The sequence below is a fragment of the Gallinula chloropus genome (assembly GCF_964237585.1).
Source record: "Gallinula chloropus genome assembly, chromosome: 2".
Taxonomy (NCBI): Eukaryota; Metazoa; Chordata; class Aves; order Gruiformes; family Rallidae; genus Gallinula; species Gallinula chloropus.
Window position 1 is genome coordinate 39175605 of NC_140086.1, and position 25828 is coordinate 39201432.

Below are 25828 nucleotides of genomic sequence, written 5' to 3' on the forward strand. Positions count from 1 at the left end.
AAGATGCCATTTATTCTCCTGTACTGTAAGCTTACCAGCCACCTCAAAATCCTTTGAGCTACTTAACCAAAATCTGCCATCAAAGAAAAAAATTATCAGATTCTGTGACTTTTCTACTGCAAAACAAATGAACGTATTTATAAATCTTTGGTGAAAATGTTTTCTTTTCCTCTCTTTTTGTTATAATAAGTTTCATAACAAGGAATTCACCTAGTACTTCCAAATTAACCCAAATGCAGATTATAGAGATTAAAGTCTATTGTGGAGAGGTGTAAATGTTGTAGCAGTGGCTTTCTTCCTCTTGGATAGCAATTTCACTTCTTCAGTCTAGCAGCTTTTTCAGAATGGTCAAAACCCTATTTTGCTGTCATCTTTCCCACAGAAAATGCAGTAAAATTGGTATTTAATGAAATATTACTATAAATGCAGGTTCCAATTTAGAGGATGTACTTAATGCCATGTCAAACTGTTCATTGTTTCACTTTGTTATCTTAATGTGATATTTCTTCCTGTTCTAGCATACACTGTCACACTGAGACAGGGTTTCTCCTTTTCAAGCCTTTGTAATCCTACAATATTTAGTCACTAAATTTGAGGAAAATTTTGTCTGTGTTTTTTTCTACAAACTGAAATCTGCAGCATGAGTAATCATATATTTCAAAAACATGCAAAAAGTAATAAAGTCACAAGAAAAAAATTCAGGTGTCAGGTGTTCACTCAAAATTTTGGCTAGCAAGTTTCCACTTTAAAGTAAAACTCCCAGCACACATACACATGCATGCACCAGTAAAAAACCCTTCAAACACAGTTTAATTCTGTTAACTGATAAATAAAAGACAACAAATCATTGAATCAGTTTCAGTCAGTTAGCTGCATGTGGGCTTCGTATTACATTTAAGGTACATGGAGGGCCTGAAGGTAAATCTAACGACAGAAAGCACTGGGACAGCAACTTGAAAGCATCCAAGAAGAATTTCTGAATGAACGTCTTCTGTTTTACCACTAAGACTTCGAAATATCATCTGTTTGACGTTACTGGGCTTTTGCCAAAATGTGTGTACTAGCAATGTCTTAAATTATTCCAAATAAAATGAACAGCTTTGCACCCAAAATATTCATTAGGTAGCAGGGTAGGAAGAGTCTATGGTAAGATGTTTTCATGGAGGGAGCAAAAAAATGATGACAAAGAGATACTGAACTTCCAGTGCAAACCTACAGATAGATTTTTTTAAGCTGACTAGAAGTTTTTCTGCAATCATTTTTCTTCCAGTAGCTAGGCAAATGTTCAAGCTTCTGCTTTTCCATAAATGGGTTAATCTCATTAAGTTTTATGCAGGAGCAGCCACCATAAACCAGCTCTTTTCTTGCTAATAAGTCAGCAGGGAAGTGATTCCATCCTTCACTGAGAGCCTCTCCTTGCGTTAAGCTGAGGCATGACATGGCAGACATAGTGATTCCTACTAATCCTTGCTTTAGCAGCTATGTCATCAACGACAAAGTGTCCTTACTCCCATGTTTTATGTGGATTAATTTTTAATTAAATTCTAATTAAAGTATAATTAAATTATTAGTCACTGATGCCAAAATTATATCAGGAGAAGGTTAGCTTTCAGCCCAGATAGAAGGATTAATTGTGGTCCTTAGGACCAGAACCTTACCTACAGGCTTTACAGGCTTTAACTCAACATGTTCCTGGGGGGGCTGTCGGTAGGAGTATGTGTCAAGTCCGCCTATGAAATCAACTGAAAATACAACAGTTCCAGAAATGAACAAATGGAAATGAAAATATGTCAACTGAAAAAGAAATATGGACAAATTATGTTAAAAAAAATAGTAAGCGCGTGCACAGGTTCGCATACGAGAAATAAACGGGAAGGTAAAAATGCTGCGGAAGCTGCTTACATAAGTCTCTGGGCTCTGTCTTCCCTGGGGCCATTTAGCCCTGAGCCTGCCAAGACAGGCTAGCACTGGGCTGACCAGACATGCACACGCCAGCCAGCGTGAGTGCGGAAGGAGCGTTTGTCTATCTGCAGAGTATGTGAACAGAAAGCTCTGTGGGGTGATGTAGTTGCTGCTCTTTAGGACAATCTCGGGATGTATCTCACAATCCACCTTCAACTCCTTTGGACTTCTTTAGAAATGTAGGCAGTGGGAACAGTTCGGCTCGTGAACCTCTTTTCACCTAGGCTTTTACAAATCGATGGACTGGCAGGAACCACAGAATCACATGTAACATGACGAAGACCAAAGATATGTCCACTGAGAATACACAGGTGAGAACTGAATATGAAAAAGCAGCAGCATCCTCTCTGAATGAAACTGTGGGGACAGGAAGCCTTTACAGGATAGTTCGACTTTCAAGATTTTCATGTCAGAAGTGATACGGGGATACCTCCTCTTGAGAACTTTTTAGTTCCTTCTGCGGTCATAATGATTTAAAAATAAGCCTGAGTCATGTGTCTTGTTATTTTTGGTCTGAGTTTCAGCAGCTTCAAGAAGACACATATCCAAGCTATCCTAGAAATCTAAAAGGTTCACAGGGAAGGTATTTTTCTGTTGATTTAGATGGGATTTTCACAGACTTGTGCAGAGCTGACAGATTCACAGCACATCAGGATTCTTTGGACACATGGAAACCAAATGCTTTCACTTGTTTATATACAGGCATATATTAAAAGTCCTAAACAGAGTTTAGATCTGATGTCTAATGTAAGAAATAGTTACTGATTAATTTTTTGGAATTAATTGTGTCCATAGTGGTAGAATTTTGTGGTTATATATTTTAGTTGTCCATTCCCTGTGAAGTTTATTACTTTTTTACTTTTTTTTTTTTTTTTTACTGTGGACATGTGATAGGAGGAATTAGAAAGCAAGTTTCACCACTTCATAACATCACATGATTCCTCTTAGCAATCACAAGCATATTATATAAGTGTAAGCAGGGAGAGAATTAAAAGTAACCAGTCCTTCTACCAACAAATCTTCTGAAGAAAAAATGAAGTCAATATGCATTAATGATTGACAACATAGACATTTCTTTATCTGAGAAAAAAAAATAGATAAAATAGCACTATCCAGCAAGTTTAAAAGCACCATCCAGGAAGTTTTGATATGATCCAAGGCTTGCTCTTTTGCAATCCAAGATGTGTTAAACAGTATTAGAGTTGAAGCTTGACGTAAAATTCATGTGAAGCTAATTCCCAAGGCAAGAAGGTGCTCTCTCACACAAGACAATAGCATCTGCCATTTTTCATTATGCACTCCATTTTATGGCTGACAGCTCTTTAATGTGAAGATTCATCATCAGTTATTTGAATTATAAGTTACTTTTCATTTTAAAAATTCAGTCTGATTTTACCTGTTATTTTCACCACTTATGTCTAGTAGAGTCCAAAGAGTAAGACATCAAATGGCTATTAAGTATAGAGATTTGAATTTTTATTTTCAGTCAGTATGAAGATATTACTATGCATGTTTCACTTCAAACAGACATCATGGACATTGAGCTTTGATCAAATACTTTAAAACTCTACATTGACTAAACCTTTAAGATAGATACATCCCTCGGTTTAGTTGGTCAAAAATAAACAGCAGAAACATCTATACAGGTTTCCCAAGAGGAAAATCTTACTTAAGGATAACATCAAATACTTGATTTTGTTTATTTCTAGCCTGGTTCATGGATTATGGATAATTTCTGCCATAGATGAAAAAAAATTCTATACAGTTCTATAATTCTATGCATTAAATAATAATAAAAACCCCAATACAACAACCCAAACAACTAAAACCACAAGCAACCAACCACAACTTGTTAGCAGTAGGGATATTCAGTCACTGAACATGGAACACCCCATGGAGTCGAGTCATTAACTACAGTCACGCAGAGAGAAACTTAAAATCCTAGGGAGAGGATTTTTTAGTACCCCACAGATAATAGCAGGTTACAGCAGAAGCTAGTTATTTTATCTGCAGCTGGCTGCAAAACATGATCCATATTCCCAGGGAATTGCTCTTTCCTTGTGTCACCTCAGTTTTGTGGTCATGCTGAATGCTTAATGGCCAGTGTGAAATGTTCCTTTGGAGTTCACTACCTGCTGGGCTTGGAAGTGCAAATCTGTGCTGGCTGTCCACCGCAGGTAGTCCGTTAAAATGATGTTCATTCACTCACGGGCCATATCAGAGGAACAGTTGTCATAATCTGTCTGAGTGAGAAAACTGCAATACGCTGCTGGCTGGAGAAAGTGTATCCACTGTCATCAGTAATTTTGAGGGTTATTCTTTTCTAGACAAGATGACATTTAGGTTTGCCTTACTACTATTAATCCAGCGCATTCGCCCATGTGCCAGTTAAACTTTACTTTTCTTTGAAGTTAGTGCAGAGGAATCAGAGCCCTGAAGAGAATCTTTTCTCCTTTCCCACCCTCTCATCTGGAATTCAGCTTCTCTGGCAATATCCCACTGACCTGCTGGCAGACCCTGTGCAGACAGCTGCCAGAGCTTGTCAGCCCATGGGTATATTACTAATTTCTCCTTTCAAAGTTGGCAAATTCTCAGCCTGTCCGGAGGTGCAGGGTGTAAACAGAGCAGCAATATACAGATAGTGCAATTCCTAGTAAATTCTGCAGTCTCTTGCCCTGGAATACCTTAGATTCTATCGATGGTTTCCTCACCCTTTTTATAAATGAGAGCAAGCCCCAAACCTGATGGCTGGAAGGGCTGGCACCTCCAATTGTCCTCTTTAGAAGAGACAGGCAATGTGCCTTTTTATGTGCAGAAGTTTTTCTTAACCTATGGGGTTTCAAATACTATTTTCCATCTAATTAATTTCCTTGTGCTGAAGTTTTTTTTGAATAGCAATATATTAAAGCAATTGCATTCATTAAGAAAAGGTATGTAACTGGGGACAGTGGAACTGGGTCACCTAAGTGACAGGTAGTAAGAAAAGCAGCCAAAGTCAACAAGAAAGAGGGAGCAAAGTGAGGGATTGATGATAAGACAGTGCTAGATGCATAAAGTACAACCTTTGCACTTTCCAGTGTTTGGTCTTGTAGCTTATATATACTTCCCAGACAAACATGGGCTTTTTTCTAGGGTTGCTGCTTACTAACTTGCCTTCCATTCTCAAGAGACACACTGTTCCTAGACCCTTCACCAAACCAGCCAGACTGACCCAGCTACCTGTCTGGAGCCAATACCACCCATTTTCCCCTCTTCATAACAAGTCCGATCACCTAAGCCTCAATTCATGTAGCACAAGAATCACAAATTCCTTTGCAGGATCCCAGGAGTAGCTTCTCATTTATGTAGAGGACTAAGAAGGTGGGGGTGGGGAGTGAGGGAAAAGAATGTGTGCAAGACAATTAAGAAAGGGAGAAGAAGAGACATCATTAATCATATGTGGCACTGTGATTGATGCTCTGTCTCTATGAAGTACTAGCAGGTGGTAATCAGGTTAAAAGAGGATAAAGGGGTAGAAAATGACTAAGACACAACCTTTAACATAAACTTTTATTACTAGAAGCTAGAAAGAGGAATATGTCAGGGTTCCACAGCAATTACTAAGATTTTACACCAGATTTTCTTCTTAGTCTTCATTCAGTGAGACAGATTGCCATTGTATAAACTGCTCTGCATCACGTACACGTGAGCACCACACTTCTCTGCAGGACTGCACTGAAAGAAGCACCCTCTCACAAGTTGCCTTAAAAAGGGCATTGGTACAGAAAATTTAGGCTTCAGCAAACACCCATTTTCCATGCCATTGTGCTATCTGCAAACCCACATGCAGAATGTGGAACAGTTTTACGTTTTGGTTTAAAATATTATATCATAGTCTCTCTGAATACTTATCAGAGCTTATCTTTTTGGCAAAGCAAATCAGCCTGAGCATCAAACATCCCATACATTTCAGCAGAGTTCACATTTACATTATTCATCAGCAATTCTGTGTGAACAAGGTATTTCTGATGAAATGTTTTCTTCCTATATAGGTCACTATTTTTCTGTTCATCATTTTAATGAAAATGCTAACATTTTAATGAGAATGCTAAAATTCATTCTTAATTTTTGTCTTGATGACTGAAATACTTGTCTAATGACTAATGAATTGTTGTTTATTTATAGAAAAAAAGCATATGGAAGTAGTATTTAAAACCACTTCAGACAAAGAAAACTTGTTTCTGAGGCTTGTATTTCAAGGCGCTAGAAAAAGATTTCAAATACGGTGCAGGGGAGCCTTATTTCTGCATATGACCAAAGTAAATTACAAATTATTCCAGTTATAACCTCCACCATCAATTTTACATAGAAAGAAAGTTAGAATGTGAGAAATCCTGTCACTTGTTTTCACCGATGACTGGTTTTCACCTCTCTGGCATGCTTTCTGAGCTAATCTGTTCTGGTGCAGAATGCTCTGGGATTCCCTCTTTTTTTACATACTTCTTACCTACAAATTAAACCAGGAAAGTAAAAATAATCCATGCATAAATGATATTAAAAGCCCAGAAACTGCATCCAGTGTATGCATTCCCACCGTAACAAGAGAGAAGCAATGCCATTGAGTTTTCACAACACATACCCAGGCAACCCACTAAAATGGCAGCTCAAGTGGTAAAGAGTGGAGACTGCTGTGCAGAAGGCTGCTACAGCTTCAGTCACACATCTAAGCACAATATCTTCACAATACATGTGTCCGAGCTGGCTTCAGAAGAGACAGAACTCCGAGTCTGCTTTTTGAAGTTATGCTTTGATCTCTGATTCAGAGATACGTGTTATCTATTACTGTGCCATTATATTTCTGCTCAGTTTGATGCCATAAACTACAGAGTTCTTTTACAAGTGTTTAGTGCAGATGCTCAGACCAACGGGAATTTATTTCCTCCACTTACAGTTCATTGCTGAGTTGCAAGTTAGGTGTTTTGTTCCTTCAAGTTCTTTTTCCTACCAGTTGTGTCCCAGGGGCTCTGTTTCTGGGCTGTTCTTTGTATCCATACCGATTTCTTTTTTGCTTCAGTTTTCCATCAGTGTGATCCAATTGTGGTTTGTTTTTTAGGTTTTTTTTTTTTTTTAGGCAACATTTAAGTATCTATATCTGCCTGGTTATTATACAAAAATCTCACAACTGACGTTTCTAACCTTAACTACACCTCACAGGTGCTTTAGTATATGAAACTACTGTCCCCTTATATAACGTATGCCATGTTTAACACTATTGAATAATTAAAAGATAAACTTCCTAGAGCAGAGAATTTAAAAGATCAAATGCATGACATAAAGCTGTGCCTTTCAGAACGCTTGTGGCATTTACAGGAAACAATTTCTATGCATACAAGAAAGTTCACATCATCTATTCACAACAGAAGAATATGAATACTATGGTTTATAAAGTAAGTTATAGGACTGCAGAGACTCTTTTTATCACTGAATGGCTCTGGATTTTTGATCCCACCTTCCTAGGGATGCAAGACGGTTCCTGAACTTTGCTGCTATCATCCTCTGTGATATATTTACTACACGTGTTTGTATCTTTACTTGTTCTATAAAGAGTGAAGAGAATTGAGCTGAGTATGTTCAGGAGAGCATGTCTGTGTGCGTGGCACTGCAGAAGACACAAGCCAGGAAGGTGAGGAGCTGCTGGCCTGCTCCTCAGAGCTAAGGCTGCAGAGGGAGCAGCAAACCAGGCCTTAGTGGTGATGGAGAGAGGCACTGCTAAGGACTTGGGAGGCCAAGCAGACTGCTGCAATTCAAGAAGCCAGAGAGTTCACTGAGACTCAAATGAGAAGCATGCTTCTCCAACTGCATGGGCACGGACAATAAGGAAGGAAATGTTATATACCTCTCATTTCTAGTCTGTATGTTCTTATTACTTTGAGTCTTCCATTTAAGAAGTGTGCTAGTTTATAATCAAATTAATTCTGCCTTTTTTGAGTCTATTGTTGCAGTTTCCCTTGGGAATTCTCTATGAAAGTGAGTGTGCATATCTGCTTCAAAGCTCTGGCTGACTAAAGCTCTGTCACATTCAACCCATGCTGCAAATTTTCTGGTCTTTCCTTTCGAGCCCTATTTTCAAATATTTGCTTTAAAATCTGTTTAACATCTCTGCCCATTAGTGTCTTTTGCTGTCAGTCAGGAGAGTCACCTTCTTCCCTGCCCTTACTTCTTCATTAATAGATGACTTTACTGGGATCTGGGTGCAGAACTACCATCTTTACTTTGACAGACTTGACACCTTGAACTTGACACACATGCTAAAACATGTGCTTCCAGGTCAGGTATCAGCTTTTCCAGAAGAATATCGTTCTGGTGATATTTTCCATTTTATGGCATAAAAACACATTAACAATGTATAACATTGTTTTTAATTTCAGATGAGGAAATTTCAAATTCCACATCCTCCTCCTCATTTAATATCCTCCCTTTCCCCCCATGACCATCAGCGACATCCTGTGTACAAGTTCTGCTTCATTAGATGACATTTGCTCCTTAGTGTAGAATCATAGAATCACAGAATGGTCTGGGTTGGAAGGGACCCCAAGGATCACAGAGCTCCAACCCCCCTGCCACAGGCAGGGACACCAACCTCCAGGCCTGGATCTACACAAGGTTGCCCAGGGCCCCATCCAACCTGGCCTTGAACACCTCCAGGGACGGGGAATCCACTACCTCTCTGGGCAGCCTGTTCCAGCCCCTCACCACTCTCTCTGTAAAAAACTTCCCCCTAATATCTAATCTAAACCTTCCCTCCTTTAGCTTTAGTAGGCTTTTGTATGCATTCCCTCTTCTGCAATTCCTGCTCATAGCTGCACCATACTTTGCAGTGGTTTGCTTCAATCCTTGAGGAGACAGATTCCCATGACTCTCTGCCACAGCTTTTGAGATTTTCCAAGGTTTCAGTCTCTTTAAACTCCAAACTACCTTCTCTCCTCTGCTAAGCAGAATATGCTGCAGGCAGCACTGTTGGAGCCTTCATCTCCTTGTCCCAGCAGAAATTCCCACATTCCCCCTCTTTGAATAACCAGCAGGTAAGCCTGTGGTCCTACTGTGCCTTCTCTGAATTCAAGTCCACAGAGCAGAAACAGAAGTGGATAAACTCCTTCTGTGGTCTCTGGATTCTCAATCTTGCCCTTTTAATCTTTTATCTTTCTGGAAAAGCCCAACTCAGCAAACCCTAATGCTTTGTCCCTTCTTGCCTTTAGTTTTTCAGTATGGGGAAGCCAGAAAAAAGCCCCCTCTGTTGATCAGTGCCATTCCAGCCTTCTCTAGCCCCAGTACATGTATTATCAAGTCCTTCTATGGCACATTCATTCTGCCCCAGGATATCTGATTATCCACTATTTCAGAGCCACTGTGAATGTATCTGTGAAGTCTACTACTACCAATCGCAACAATGAGTATCCACTCATGAGTGTTTCTCTGCAAATGGGGAACCCTATTGCACCTCATTTTGTTATTTCTTTTCTCCTGTTTTATCTTCACTTTCAAATTGTCTTGGTTATTGCTCACCATTCCCAATGCCCCATCACCGGGATGGGGAGAACAATTGGAAGAAAAAGGTAAAACTCCTGGCTTGGGAGAAGGACAGTGTAATAGGTAAGCAAAGGGAGAGGAAAACAACACCACTTAGAATATATAAAGCAGGTGCAATTTGTTCACCTGACCTGATGTTCATCCTGGTCCCAAGCAGCGGACCCTCCTCTCCCACCTCAACAAACTCCTTATATGCTGAGCATGATGTCCTATGTTATGGAATATCCCTTTGGCTAGTTTGGGTCAACTGCCTTGGCTGTGTCCCTTCCCAACTTCTTGTGAAAATTAACTCCACCCTAGCTAAAACCCAGGACATACAGCTACATTCTTGGCTTTGAAAATAGAGCTTGGAATGTAGACCATTATAAAGTTGGGCTTAGAATGGCCTGTGGTCTTCTCAGATGTGATGGAGTGAAAAATTGCCACGCATGTCAGCAAATGTGATGGCCAGGAAACTGGTTGAAACTGTAAGAAAGTTGGTGTCCTTTCATATTAGGAAAAAAGATTAATGTGCAAAAGTGGAATAGGATCTGTAGCAGGATTAATACTTGCTTTGAAGCCACCAGTGAATCAGTCTGCTCATGATAAAGAAAGATAATGCAATACTGACCTCATCCATAAAAAATCCTCTCACTGAAGAAAGATGAAGAAAAAAAAAAACAGTTTTGTTGAAACCTTGTAACTCCTGAATTTCAGCTCTCCAAAATACACATTGTCAAAGTTAAGGAGAAACAGAAAACAAGTAGGAATCAATGTCCATGAATAAGAGTCATCATATAAATGGTAAGAGTCACATAGTATTACTTGGTTCTGCCGCACCTAACCTGTAATATTAAGAAAAACACAGAGTTACTGAGGCTAAATTTCTGCTAAAAACCCACAACTGTATATTTATGGATTCGAGGCAAAAGAATGTCAAACTCAGTTTAAACTGAGTCCAGCTGTGACCCAGATTGCAGAGCACTGGTGGGAGAAAGACTTGTTATGATATAGAGCTAATAAAGCACATCAGCTACACAGAGTAAGTACAATAAATATAATGTAGACTTTTTAAAAAATATTTTAGAAAGAGGTAATATATTTTATTTGCCCAGCTGGAAAATCATATCAGCTACATCACCTGATTTAGTGTAACATCTTTTGATATAAATCTAGCTTCTTTATATCCCAAAGTTGTTAGGGCTATTGAAATAGCATAACTAAAAAACTTAAAAGTACAACATACAGACCACAAATCCAGGTTTACAAATAGGAGAATTTTAGAAAGGTTATTTTATGAAGGGTTGAGGTGTGATGACATCAGAGAGACAGTTAAAAAAGTAAATAAAAGAATAAGCTATAGTAAAAGTTCAACAGGATAAAAAAGGGCTTTAGTAAAAAAAACCCTTAAATTAGTTTTAATATTTGAATATCTTCTTCTTTCACCTCTTTTGTGTGTCTGTGGTTCTTCTAAGAAATCCTTGTGGTACCTTACTTGCCTGGGTCTTTCTCTTGCTATCAATAATCAACATTGTTATCTCTTTCATTTCCAAACAAAACTGACAGCTATCCTTGGTGGAACATGCTGATTGCCTTTAGGTTTATGAGATTTAGAGCTGAAATTTTAAAAGATAGGTAAAACTAAGAGATAGTTAATTCTTATTGGAGTTGTTTCATTTTTCCACATTTCAAAAAAATATAATGATAATGATACAATGATCTCCCAAAATTACCTGACTGACCTGAAATTTATGCCATGGGTCACTGACATGTGCTGTCAGGTCTCTCTTTTTGAATTTATACAGTATTTGCTTTGCACAACAGTTGTTTGAGTAGTCTCTAAGGCTATAATCTATGATTACACATATTGGGATCTATTACATTCAATGGCACCCATATTGTATGATTTTTATCAAGAATACACACTTAGAAAAAGAAATGAGCAGCTTTAGCTTTTTCAGTGCTGTATTTCATAGTTTAGTATTGATAGACAGGAACTGTGAATAAATCTCATCTTCAGGAAAATTCGGTGGCAGTCTCTCAGCTCAACTGCTCTGCATGGATGTTCTCATTTTTTAGGCCACTGGAAAAAAGAATCATCATCATAGAATGTGTAAGGTTAGAAGAGACCTGTAGAGGTCATCTAGTCCAACTTCCCCTGCAGTAAGTGGGGACATCTTTACTAGATCAGGTCATTCAGAGCCCCATCAGTTCTGATCTTGAATATCTCCAGGGATGAGTCCTCCACTACCTTGCTGGGCAACCTGTTCCAGTGATCTACCACCCTCATATTGAAGAACTTTTTCCTAATATCCAACCTAAATCTACCCTTTTCTAGTTTAAAACCATTATTGCTTGTCCTAGTGCTATGTGCCCTTGTGAACAGTTCCTCCTCAGCTTTCTTATAGGCACCTTTCAGGTATTGGAAAGATGCTATAAGATTCCCCTGGAACCTTCTCTTCTCCAGGCTGAACAAGCCCAGCTCTCCCAGCCTGTCTTCATAGGAGAGGTGCTTGAGCCCTTTGATGATTTTTGTGGCCCTCCTCTGGACACACTCCAACTGGTCCATGTCCTTCTTGTGTTGAGGACTGCACAGCTGAACACAGTATTCCAGATGGGGTCTCACCAGAGCAGAGTAGAGGGGCAGAATCACATATCTCAACCTGCTGGACATACTTCTTCTGATGCAGCCCAGGATGTGGTTGGCACACTAATGGCTCATGTCTAGCTTTTCATCCATGAGTACCCCACAGTCCTTTTCATTTGGTCTGCTTTCTAGCACATTATCTAGCAAAAAGGTAGGACATTTCTTTTTTCTAAAATGAAACCCCACCATCAGTTTCTCAGACCAGAAACTGGCATAATTTTGTGAGGATATAATCAGGTGGATAGATGATGGTAGGGCAGTAGATGTTGTCTACCTTGACCTCAGTAGACCATTTGACACCGTCTCCCACAACATCCTCGTGGCTAAACTGAGAAAGTGTGGTCTGGGAGGTCGAGTAGTGAGGTGGATTGAGAGCTGGTTGAAGGGAAGAAGCCAGCGAGTTTTGATCAGTGGGACAGAGTCTAGCTGAAGGCCTGTATCTAGTGGAGTCCCTCAAGGGTCAGTACTGAGACTGGCTGACACACCAGAGGACTGTGCTGCCATTCAGAAAGACTCAGACAGGCTGGAGAGTTGAATGAGGAGAAGTTTAATCAGATTTGTATAGGGTCTTGCATTTGGGGAAGAACAACTCCAGGTACCAGTATAGGCTGGGGACAGCGTAGGTGAGAGAGACCTGGAGGTCCTGGTGGACAGCAGGATGACCATGAGCCAGCAATGTGTCTTTGTGGCCAAGAAGGCCAATGGCATCCTGGGGTGTATTGGGGTGTGGTTAGTAGGTCAAGAGAGGTCCTTCTCCCCCTCTGCTCTGCCCTGGTGAGACTGCACCTGGAATATTGTGTCCAGTTCTGGACCCTCAGTTCAAGAAGGACATAGAACTCCTTGAAAGAGTCCAGCGCGGGGCCACCAAGATAATTAAGGGAGTGGAATATAAGGAGGAACTTTTTCACTGTGAGGGTGATGGAGCACTGGAACAGGCTGCCCAGAGAGGCTGTGGAGTCTCCTTCTCTGGAGACATTCAAAACCCACCTGGACGTGTTCCTGTGTGATGTAGTCTAGTTGATCCTGCTCTGTCAGGGGGGTTGGACTACATGATCTTTTGAGATCCCTTCCAACTCCTAATGTTCTGTGATTCTGTGATAAAGGAAAAGGCATTGAGAGCTTTGGACAGGAAAACTACAAATTCATGAATGAGACTGTGGAATGTGTCAAACATGTTGAAGTACATATAACGGGAAGCCAGTGTAATATTTGTCTGAATTCTAAGTATTCAGCTCACTGAATCCACAGATTCCTTAGGGCCATATACATGAGACTATGGCCCACTCACTGCTGGTGCAGAGCCTGTTTGATCCTGTACCCTCCTTGGCTCAACGCACTGCCTTATCACACAGGCACACCGCTTGCTCCAGGCTTACACTTCCCACACCAAAGGCAGCAGTTATTACACGACAGAGCCCTTAGGCATGATGAGGTAACTGGGAAATTACCATTCAAGCAACAATAACAATGAAATGGATATACCTAAGCTGAGGTCAAAAAATCAGCATAACTTGTCTGCCTGAAAGTTACAATTTGGGGCATTTAAATAGAACAGTGGGAGTCTGAAAAGTTTCTTTTCAAGCTCCACAAATTAAAACAGACACAAAGCTATTGTCATTTAGAAATGAAGAAGAAGGTTGGTAGTGGAAGTGGAAAATGGATTTATAAAGAGATTTCATTCTAATGGAGAAGCTAGGTGAAAGGTAGGAACGGGAATGGGCAGCACTTAGGCCTGTATGTGATGTCAAGTGGAAAGCTCAAGAGAGGGATGCTGGATACTGGAGCAAGATTGATTTAACAATAGATGCAATTTAAGTGAAAAGCCAAAGGTGCTGGCAACTGGGGGTTGGGATAGGATCCTTTTAAAATCAGATCTAATTTAAACAGAAAGGCCATGGAGGTGGAAGGTGGAGACTAAAACAAAATCAATATTAAATTAAGTAAGTAGAAGCTTGAATCAAATCAGCTACTTAAAAGGAGGACATACTGAGTATTTGGGAGTGGGGAAGCAATGTGTGGACCAAAAAAATGTCAAGGAACTCTTAGTAAACAAGCTATCCCCTCTAATCAGAGTAATTTTCAATTTTAATAAGAATATTACTTATTACAGTTGTAAACAAAAAAATCTTAACAAAAGATTAAGATTTAAACTAAATTATAGTACTATAATTACATTTCTATTTGAGGTTGTCTTTTATGTATTTATATGTGTGAATATATATATATGGGATATGACATATAATATTCCAAATCAATGGCAGAAATGCTAAACATGAATTGTATTTGCAAACCAGAAATGTATAAGGTAGTAGCAAGATAGACTTAAAAAACTCTCCTTTTTAGTTATCAGTCTGAAAATCAATTCAAAGCTAAGGGGAGTCTGTACATTCTAGCTTTTAAATCAAAAATTTCTATATACCCACCTATATGCATATACATACACATATATGCATGTGTTTATGCAAACCAGTTAAAATTGTCAAATAGATGACATAATAGTGTTCTAACACATGGTTTTGTTCAGAGAACTTGTTAGTACTTTCTGCAAATAATGCAGTAAAAATGTTTTGCTTTCCATACACATATTTCTAAATGCTTCACCTGTAATGCTGAAGTCTCATTTAAACCAACACATATATATTTATCTGTGCATTCTACAGTCAGAATCCTTACATCTTCTGTATGAAGAGAGGCTGAGGGAGCTGGAGAAGAGGAGACTGGGGGGTGACCTCGTCAATGTCTATAAATATGTAAAGGGTGAGTGTCAGAAGGATGGAGCCAGGGTCTTCTCAATGATGTCCAATGATAGGACAGGGGCAATGGATGTAAGCTGGAAAACTTTTTCACTGTGAGGGTGACAGAGCACTGGAACAGACTGCCCAGAGAGGTTGTAGAATCTCCTTCTCTGGAAATATTCAAAACCCATCTGGACGCCTAGCTGTGTGACCTACTGTAGGTCATCCTGCTCTGTCAGGGGGGATAGACTAGATGAACTTTTGAGGTCCTTTCCACCCCCTGCCATTCTGCAATTCTGTGAATCCAAAATTGTTGATGGAAGCTAGTGATTGCAGCTCTGATACCTCTTGGTATCTAAAAGCTCACACAATTCATTGGTGTAAAAGAGACCTTAAAAACAATTATAAAATCTTACACTCCTAAAGTCTCCCTCAACTTTGTACAAAAAGAAAGGAGTGGGTGACTCCAACTTTTTCGAAATGATCAAGTATCATTTCTATGTAGAGGAGGGTATGTATCATCTGCTGAGCTATCTGCAGCACCAGGCAGCTGGCTCTGGGTACTCAGCTTTTTCTCACCCACGCATGAACATTTCAAAGCTGTACTTTGTGTTCACTGCTACTACTAATATTCTGGGGAATATCCAATAATAATTCTTCATGCTAAAGTGATTGAGGTGATTCTATCCTACTGAATTTCAGGAAAAAATTGCTGTCTTGTGCCTACAGGAGGAACTGTGGGAAGTCACTGAAGGACGCATAATTTGAGTGATTTAGCCTTTTCCTTAATGAAAAATAAATGAGTTGCTGGCTTGCATGGAAATGGCATCTTGACTATTATCTTCATATCAACTGCCAGACAAGTTAGTCTGAGTTTAAAGTCATAATTAAACTTGGTGCAGGAAGAGGAAATTAAAGGCAATGCTACAGTATGAAATGAATTGGGAGATGAAGGTAGGCTGAAATGTTTTACTCCAGTGGTATAGAAACGCAAGGAGCATATTTTCAAGTTACTAGAGTTAGTCACACCTTGTAGTAAACTATGCTCTATCAATACAAAACTGGGATTAGTTTACACATCATTTAGATGATGTGCTTGCTCATACATCCCATCTGTATAAACTTTACCTGTAGCATTGCATATTAAATGTGTGGTACTTTCCAGCAGATACCTTCTGCTACTGCTAGAAATATTATGGAGACATGACTTCCCTTTTTGTATACTGTGCACTATCTATTATTTAAAGGCAATCCCTCAGCTAGAAGATGTTCTGCAACACTCCATGCAGATCACAACTGGAAATGAAGACAATTTTGTACATTTTGCTATGGGAATGTAAAAGCAGAGGGTGTATATATGTATTTTTAGATGTATTCTTGTGATGGATTATTCATCTATGTATTTTAAGGAGAAAAAAAAAGGCAAATCATGCATCTGCTGCATTTTTTTATCACTGAATTACCTAGGGTCAAGATTATTTTTCTTAGTATTTAGTATTTATATTTATTGCTTAATTGGCTTTATTTTATACAATCTCAGAGGTTTTACCCTTGGTTATGTGCATTATATGACATGCATATATAGTAGTTTTGCCCAGCTGAGAGCCACGCACCATGCAGCCGCTCTCTCTAAGAGGGCGTGTTTGGGGAATTCTGGGGGAGAGAGGGGAGGGTAGGAAAAAGAAACTGAAAAAACCCCACAACCAGACCTTGAGGGTTGGGATAAAGAGAGTTTACCGGGACAGCAGATATATATATAACACAATAACAGGACTTTATAGCAAAATACACAGAAATGGTGATACACAATGCAGTTTCTCACTGAACCGCACAACTCAGGCCATACAGATCAGAGCTGTCCCAAAACCAGACCATCGCCAAAACTATGTGTCCTAGATCTGTGTGCTCCTCCCCCCACCAGGCTCCCTCTATGCTGAGCATGACATAATTGGCATGGAATACCCTCTTTGGCCAGTTTGGGTCACCTGCTCTCATCCTGACTCCCAAACAGGGCATTCCACTAGCTGCTGGAAACAAAATTAACTCTATCCTAGCTGAAACCAGGACAGCATGTTTCTACAAGAACAAGAACAAATGTACTGTGAAGTGGTAATTTAAATAGCTAACATCTCCGCTGTATTTCTTCCTTCATTATAAACTTCAGAATTCATTGAGTTAGTTTAGTGTAGGAGTAAGCACTCATTTTCAGTTAATTCACACAACTAAGGCTAATGATAAATAGATGGATGCCAATGGGACTGTAAGGCCATATAGTGTTGATAGAATAACAGTTTTTTCTTTTATATTTCCAGTATGGGAAAAAATGAAGTCGGGTATAAGTAGGACAGCAAACAGTTGAGTCTACATCTAATCAACAAACTCCATCTGGACAGACCATTGAAGCCTACAGAATCTGTAACTTGACTTTTGCCTCCATCAAGTGTTTGGTAGCATTGTCCTGGGCCACAGCTGAACTGAGGGAAGCCTCTAGATGCTCCTGGTGCTATTTCTGATTGTATTTTCACTTCTTCTGTAGTTCATGGTGGGCATCTGCAAGGCAATGAGAACAGCTTCTAGAAGAGAATGAGTCATTCCCTGGCACCAGCCTCCATGAAACGTGGGCAGCACCACAGTGCAAGCAGCAGGAGGAACTAGCTGTCATCAGCCAGATGTTTTATGGCATTAGCTGGGCTCCTTGGCTTTTCAGATGTCACAGACCATGTTTGAGGACAGCTATGATAGACTCTTCGTCTCTGCAAAAGTACATTTGTCTATTTTTTGAAAACTGTTCAGTTGAATGAACACTTACAGAATAGGATTTGGTTATGGGTTCATTACAGTTCTATGCCTAGTGATACCTGTAGTCTATGCCTGGCAAAAATAACAGATTCTGTTGTTTTACCAAAAACGGGATATCAAAATTCTGGGGTTCTGGGCTGCTTGTCCAGATGAACAGAAAGATGCAAATTGCTTTTCAAGCCTTCCAAAAATACTGATAGTCACTGCCATTTTACAGGAATGCCAATGCCAGAAGAATGCTGTCACCTTGGCAGCCATAGCACTGTTTCAGTGCCAGGCAGTAAAACTTAATATTTTAAAAGTCTGTGTCAAGCATATTCATTCATTGATTGGCAACAACACATTTTTTTTTCAGTATCTCAAGTCATTATCACCTAAATGTGAAGCAATGAGTGCTAAAGCCCAATGATGATATGTTGGTGCTGATGACTGTTTGGAGTTTCTTAAGTCCTCATTTTAGTGAGATTTTTGAAGACAGTCATTGTCACCTGGGGATGTTTGATTCTCGTAATGCCCAACAGAAGCGTAGTAGATCCTCTTTTTTGGTAAGCTTTTATATTAACAATTCTATGATAAAAGTTTCATTTTCTAGAAGGTTATGGTGGGTTGACCCTGGTTGGAGGCCAAGTGACCACCAAAGCTGCTTTTTTGCTTCCCCTCCCCAGCTGGCCAGGGGATAATGAAAGGCTCACAGGTTGACATAAGGACAGGGAGAGATCATTTAGCAATTAATGTCATGGGCAAAACAGACTCAACATGGAATAAAATGCATCTAATTTATTACCCAATTAAAAAAAGAGTAGGATAATGAGAAATAAAACCAAATCTTAAAATACCTTCCCCCCTTAAAACACCACCCCTCCCTTCTTCCTGGGCTCAACTTTACTCCTGAATTCTCTCCCTCCTCTCCCCAAGCTACACAAGGGGACGGGGAATTGGTCAGGTCATCCACATTGTCTCTGCTGCTCCTTCCTCCTCAGGGGGAGGACTCCTCATGCTCTTCCTCTGCTCCAGCACGGGGTCCCTGTCACGGGAGAGAGTCCTCCATGAACTTCCTCTATATGAGTTCTTCCCATGGGGGCTGCAGTTCTCCACTGTGTGGCTTCCATGGGGTACATACCTTCAAGACCAGACTTCTCCAGCACAGTTCCCCATGGGGCCACAAGTCCCGAAAGCAAACTTGATCTGGCATGGGTTCCTCCCTCCCCAGGCTGAAGACCCTGCCAGGAGCTTGTTCCAAGGTGGGCTTCCCACCAAGTCACAATGCCCTTCAGGTGTCTCCACCTACTGTAGCATGGGGTCCTCTGTAGGTTTCAGGTGGGATCTCTACTCCCCATTATCTTCTATGGGCTGCAGGGGGACAGCCTATTTCACCATTGTCTTTTCCATGGGCTGTAGGGGAATCTCTCCTCTGGTACCTTGAGCACTTCTGCCTCCTTTCTTCATGGTGTCTGCAAAGTTTCTTTCATCATTTCAGTCCTTTCTCTGATGGCAAAAAGCTGCCCCTTACATTTGTTTTTTTCCTGTTAAATATGTTACCACAGGGGCGCTACCACCATTGATGATTGTGGGGGTGTTTGTCAGTGGTAGGTCTGTCTTTGAGCTGGCTGATACTGGCTCTATCAGACCTGGGGGAAGCTTCTAGCATCTTCTTACAGAAGCCAGTCCTGCAGCCCTCCCCCAACTATCAAAACCTTGCCATGCAAACCCAAAGCAAAGGTACAAGGACTCAGTCATGTGGGAAACTGCAGTTGATGTAAAGGTATCAGTAGTGGGTTACCCAGAATGGCTTACCTAAGGAAACTTGTATATTCATGTATAAAGGTAATCACACATACAAACACATATGGATCTGTTGCTGGTTCTTCATTCCTTTTGCAAAAATATTAGCATATTTGTATGAAATTTATCTCTACTGAACCTACTGTGTAACTACAAATAGTAAATTAAATGTGAAGAAAATTCTTTTTTGACTGTTGCCAACAGATGCTCAGTGGTGTATGTAAATGTAATGCCATATGTAAAAAAAGGCAATGCAGTAGTTTTTCAATGATGGCAATAATGTATCTTGCTTTACTAAATATTTGTCTAATGATGGCATATGGAGGTTTCTATTGATATCACAGTATAGGGAAACGCTTTCTTTTTAAAAACTGATTCATCTTCTCTGTTCTGAAAGTGCAAATGAGCTCTGAATGCAACTGGCATAGGGAAGAGGCAACAAAAAAAAAACCTTTTTTGTTTATTAATTTTATTCATGTGGTTTCAGATAAGTGGTAAAGCTTCCCTTCACGGCAGATGGAAGCCCTTTCCTTTGTTTTAGCTCATGCACAAAAGAGGCTTGAGCTTCCGGATTGACCTTTTGGTGTTCCAGTCTCGTTTTGATAGCAAATGCTGACATTTGTGGCAAACCTTCCCCTCTGATTTTACTGTTTTTCCCTTATGCAATGTCCACAAAACTCAGCTTCCACTCCACAAATTCACATACGGTACAGCACTATGACTTCTGACATGTGTCAATGTCGTATTTATGAACTAGCATTTAGCAGCAATATTGCTATCAACTGTTTCTCAAAGGAAGTCCAGAAACTATTTAGAAATTTAATAATAATTTTAACAACTTATTTTGCCTAGTCTCCAGACTCTGCTTTATTAAAACCATTCACTACCTCTGACAAGGTAGCAACAAGCTTTGCAGTTCATTTTTAAGAGAAAATGATTCACAAACAGGATAGTGACAGGCTTTTATGATTACAGATTTCACATATTCTGTTCCTTCAAAAGGGCTTATATAGATTGATAGATCTACAAAGAAAGAAATGAAAAAATGAAGGGAAGAGATATAAATAGACTTTTTCATTAGGATAAATGATGGAAGGTATTAACCCCACTACAGCGGTGAGCCTTTTACATGTCTTCTTTTTCATTCCTTTTGACCCACTATCATCTTCCTCCTAAGTAAAAGTTAACTACAGTCTGAAACGTAGGTAAGGTGAGCAATAGCTGGAAATAAATGTTTCCTCAAGCATTATTACTGTTCAGAAAGTGTCCATCAGCCAAAATGTCAGGCTCAAAATCCATTTAAGCACTGCGCAGAGGCTAAACAGGCAGCTATTATTAATTTTTAAGTCTGCCTGATGGGTTTCAGACCAAGAACTGGGGTCAACTTGATGCACTGAATATTGCAGAGTATATTTAATTAAGGAGGCTTTGACCTCAGATGGCTGAGGATTTATTCTGGGCAAACTACTGCAAAAATATGATTGAATAGCTGCATCTACCTAAGAAAAGAATCTGCTGCATCATAATAAAGTGCATAAAATTGCCCTCTCATTGCGGTTTCTTGGATTTTTTATCATAATGTGATCACTGCCTACTTTTAACCTGATTGTTTTGAAGCACCACTCTATTTCTCTCTTGAATATTTTTTTCATTATGCCACAAGTTAGCAATGTGAATTTTTCCAGAGTAAGTCCTATTCTTCTTAGCTAATTACCTAACCAAACCATTTTCCCACTGTGCCTTACACAGATGTTTCTTCCTTTAAAACATATCTGTGGGATTGCTATAAACAAGTTAACATTTGTCTTCAATGTACATATCTGTGAGTGTAGAGGACTCTAAAACACAAATGGGCATTACAACACAAATTAGCACAAAGTGAGATACTAATACCCTATTTAGTTGCTTGTGATCAGATTCAGTATCATAAAAGGGGGAAAAAAAACCCAGTAACAAACCAGAAATTATTTCCCTCCACTGGTTGTAAAATCTTTGAGCTGTATCTACTCTGTTTCTTTGCTCCACTTCCAGCACATCTTTCTTGCTCTTTGACTGAGATCATCTGCTGCTAACTAAAAAAAAACATATACAAAAATCTAGAAGATTATATGTAGAGGTGCAATTAAAGATACGAAACTTGCCTGTTCCTAATGAAGGACATAATGCTAAATTATACTGTACTTTCCAAGACAAATGAGATGATTTTCACTTCTATGTAACAAAACACCAAGTTCTGGAAGACAAGCAGCAATGTAGCACAGATAAACAACTCCTTTGTGGAGAATGAGTACTGAGTGGGTTCTGCGTACTGGATCACCTTGGCACTTGGTGTGTTTTACTGGTTAGTATATATTTCATCTGTTCTCCATTCTTACTGATTTAAATTTCCATTGGTATCATACGGCACAAAACTCTCCAATGACAGTAAGGTGGTCTCACAGTCAGAGGAGGGAGGACTGGTACTTGGGTGCCAAGACAGACCTTGCCCTGACTCTTCCAACCATTTCAAAGTGAACCAGGCTGTTAACTTGACAATAACCCTCTTGTAAGGCCCTGAATATAAACTGCATAGACTCTTGAGCAGGTGACTGCACTTCCCAAGAGCATGTTGGAAAATGCTCTTTGGAGGGAGTTTTATCTTTCTTTCACACATGCTTCACACATGGATTGTGAAGCATGCTATAAAACACTAAGCAAAACCGACAACATTGTAACATACTTCTGTAAAAAGTGAAGAGACTCTCCCCAGGTACAAATATACCTGTGTTTGCCTGTGAGTGTGCATGTATACCCATCACTCCTTCAAAGGCACTCCAGTTTATGCCGTCCTTGCCAGTCCACCGGCCTCTCTAATCATTTAATGAAGCCTCCCTGTTCCAGCAATTGCATTAGCATTTGTCTCATAAACAAACTTCCCAGATATCTGTATGAAGCCCTAGCTACCATCATGACTCACCACAGCCAGATGGAAAGGACGGCTGCCTCTGGATTTCATTGACCAAAGACTCTGTTTATACATCCCGAATTATACATCTGTCTTGCTGACGAGCTATCTGCTGCTGTTAATTGGTGTTACTGGTTCCTGACTAAAGGGCAATTCCTAGCGTTGTCTGGGCTTTTCCTCCTTCTCAAGACCTACGCTTCCTGTTGCTTCTCCAAGTGCCGGTATTTCTCCTTTACATCACCAGTTTTTGTCCAGGTTCCCTGTGCCTTTTTGTAGTATATTGTGTGCACAACATGCTTATGACTCCTTCCCACTCAGCTTTATCTGAGAATCTCTTTGATTTATTTCCTTTCTATTAGAGATCTAAATGAAACTGTTAAAAAAGATTTGACACTAATGTCTTTTGCATTATGATGGAGAACTGAACATTGTACAGTTTGTAGCAAACAAAATTTGTATTTTGTTTATGGTCCTTCACACTGTTTTCAATCAAAGAGTCTGCTTTTCCATCACAGCCATGAATTACTTGAATTATGTTTTCAATCAGATTTTCCAGATATTATCAAATGCTTTCCTACAAACGGAATTAATTTTTTCTACTATATTCATTTCACTCACTAGTGCCATTCGGTGAAGAAAGAAAATAACTGTGTTAAGATTTATGAATAAAAGTTTATAAATAAATGTTTGGATGTGTATTATTTATCCTGTAGCTGTAAAATGCCATTGGCATTTGTTCCCTTTTTTTTTTTCCCTAGAGGTATCTATCTACCTAGAGGCAGATATTTTACTGCTTAACTTCCCATACATGAGAGGAAGGAACTGACACAATCACACGTTGTCTCTTTTTTAAATAGACTTCTTGTCTTTACTCCTCTTTGATCCTCCAATATTATTCCACACTCAATGCTGCTTTTAACATTCACTATGCTAGTCACATGGGTATGGTGACCTCTCAGTCTGTTTTCACAGTGTCCTACCAAAATATTCAGTACATTCAGATTATTTTTCAATGCCCACGTAATTATTTTTTTGTGAAATACTTTTTTAAAGATTTTCACATTTTCAAACTTTTTGAGAAGTATGAGTATGTACATAAGGGTCTAACTTGTAGAGACAAGTTAAGAACATAGGGTTGGCATTTAAGATGCGCAGTCTAGTTATTTGTAAGTGAGCGTCAAACAGGTCTCCATAATTATTCATCAGAGTGATACTGCATATTGCTTGATCTGATATCTCCATTAACTTTACTATTGATCTGGAAAACCAGACCAAATGTCTTCAGGAGCTTTGATTCAAATGTAAATGTACATACATGAAGACTTACATAAATATATATATATGCAGTGTGGGTTACATGATTTTCAGCAGCTCACAGATTCCTAAGAAGAAGTTGAATAAGTACACCCCTGACACCTAAATGAGATGATAGTACCTAAACAAGTCTTTGAGCAAAATGGGTTGTGTACAAGGATGCCAGAATCTGCCATTTTTCAAACTTGGTTCTTCGCCTTAGTGGTAAATCCAAGACTAAGTCTCACCCCAGGTACTGTGGCCTCAGAAGTGGAGAAGTGTGTATCAGTACTTACAGCTGTCCTCCTCCTCCATGAAAATACTGATCACGTAGCAGGCATACACAAATCCGATCAGCTGCGTGAAAGAAGAGGAAAAGCAATTGTTAGAATGCATTGAGTGCTTGCTAAGCTTTTAGTAAAATAGTCTATAAATACAGGTATCTCAGCTATATTTAGAAAAAAATTGCTTCCTTTTCCCGTATTTATATGTAAATTCCAGTGCTAGTGATCACAAACTGCTAAATTAGAGACTTTCACTCTTTTGTTCATAGCGTATTGTATTTCAAAATCTTTTCATAGCTCCTGTGAGATCAGAATTGATGAACACTACTATTGAGCTGGTGGAGAACACTTGGACCTTGATGTTCAGATGTTACTTACATTCTTTTGTTTGTTCAGTACCCCTGTCCATATGAATATGTGTCCCCTAACTACGTATTCAAAAATATTTATTGACTGCTACAGAATTAAGTCATAGTTAAGTTTGTATGGAATCCACAAGAGATATATTTTTGTGTTGCGTGAAATGTTGCAGTGAAGAAATGCTTGGCAAAAGTTTAATTTGATATGTGAAATGTCATGTAGCTAAACAGTAAAGCTGCGTTATGATCCATCAGTGTCAGGGAACACCTTATCAGATGGGCCTACCAGTAAATCGCATGGTGGATGGATCCAGGCTCTTCTCAGAGATGGACAGCAATAGGACAAGGGGCCACAGGTGCAAGCTGGGGCATAGGACGTTCCATGTGAACATGAAGAAAAACTTTTTCACTGTAAGGGTGCCAGAGCACTGGAACAGGCTGCCCAGAGAGGTTGTGGAGTCTCATTCTCTGAAGACATTCAAAACCCACCTGGATGCATTCCTGTGTGACCTAATCTAGGTGATCCTGCTCTGGCAAGGGTGTTGGACTAGATGAGCTTTTGGGGTCCCTTCCAATCCCTAACATGTTGTGATTCTGTGATTAACTATGCAAGGAATGAACAGACTCATCTCCCTGAAGGACACCACCAGCAAAATCATGTCATTATTTTAACAGTAGCTCCCACAAAAACATCCTTCTCAACCCAGCTCTGTGGCACTCATGCTACGAAGAGGAAGGGATTTAGATCTTTAGGATCAGAGAATAGAAATGCCTCTCATTTGCTTTTCATATAGACGAAATGTTTTCTTATAACCAATACTAAAGAAGAAAGATCCCACTGCGTAAGGAAACCTACTAAACTGCACTGCCCAGACATGTCCATGCTTGAGAAAATATTGTTTGTGCAGCTGTACAAAATTTGTGCTATCTGAAAGCCTTGAAAAGACTGCTCATGAGAGATTTCTAAAATAACCCGGAGATTAGTTTTAAGAAAACTCCTTTTTCTCCGGTCCATTCAAAAAAAATCTAATTAAAATAGTTCTTCTAAGGGCGTCACGGATCAACCATCTCAGAAAGAGGAAATTTAATAGTTTCTAGACAGGTATAAGCTCCTTCAGAGGCACAGAAATTATTCCAACCTGCTTTTTGGTTGGGCTGCACAAGGAGCTTTATAAGCAGCTCCAAGAGCCTCTCTGCAGACAAAAAGCTTGTCCACACAAGGGAATTCAGTGAAGTTAAGATGAATTAACTAAAGCTGTGAAATCAATGCACATAAGATAAAGTACATTAAATCCCTGTGTGGCCTTTCCCATTCAGAAATAAAGTGGCCTTGGTTCACTGTAGCTTAATCCTCCTCCAAGGGATTAATCTTCCCCATGGAGAATTAAGCTACAGTACACTAAAGCTGAGTTATTTGTGAATGAGAACTGTCTCAGCACTGCGGCACAGTCCTGTCAGAGCCTCCAACTCCTGGGCAT

General features: G+C 39.6%; 1 protein-coding gene across 1 annotated transcript in view; it reads right to left on the reverse strand.

Moving 5' to 3' along the window:
- Positions 1–1602: 1602 nt before the first annotated feature.
- Positions 1603–25828, reverse strand: part of NKAIN3 (sodium/potassium transporting ATPase interacting 3) — a gene marked incomplete at both ends in the record, with an annotated part of 370023 nt that continues 345797 nt past the window's right edge. The window contains 2 exons of the mRNA XM_084279754.1: positions 1603–1742; positions 24004–24064. Of these exons, the coding sequence (XP_084135880.1) occupies positions 1603–1742; positions 24004–24064 (201 nt within the window). The remainder of the gene's footprint in view (positions 1743–24003; positions 24065–25828) is intronic.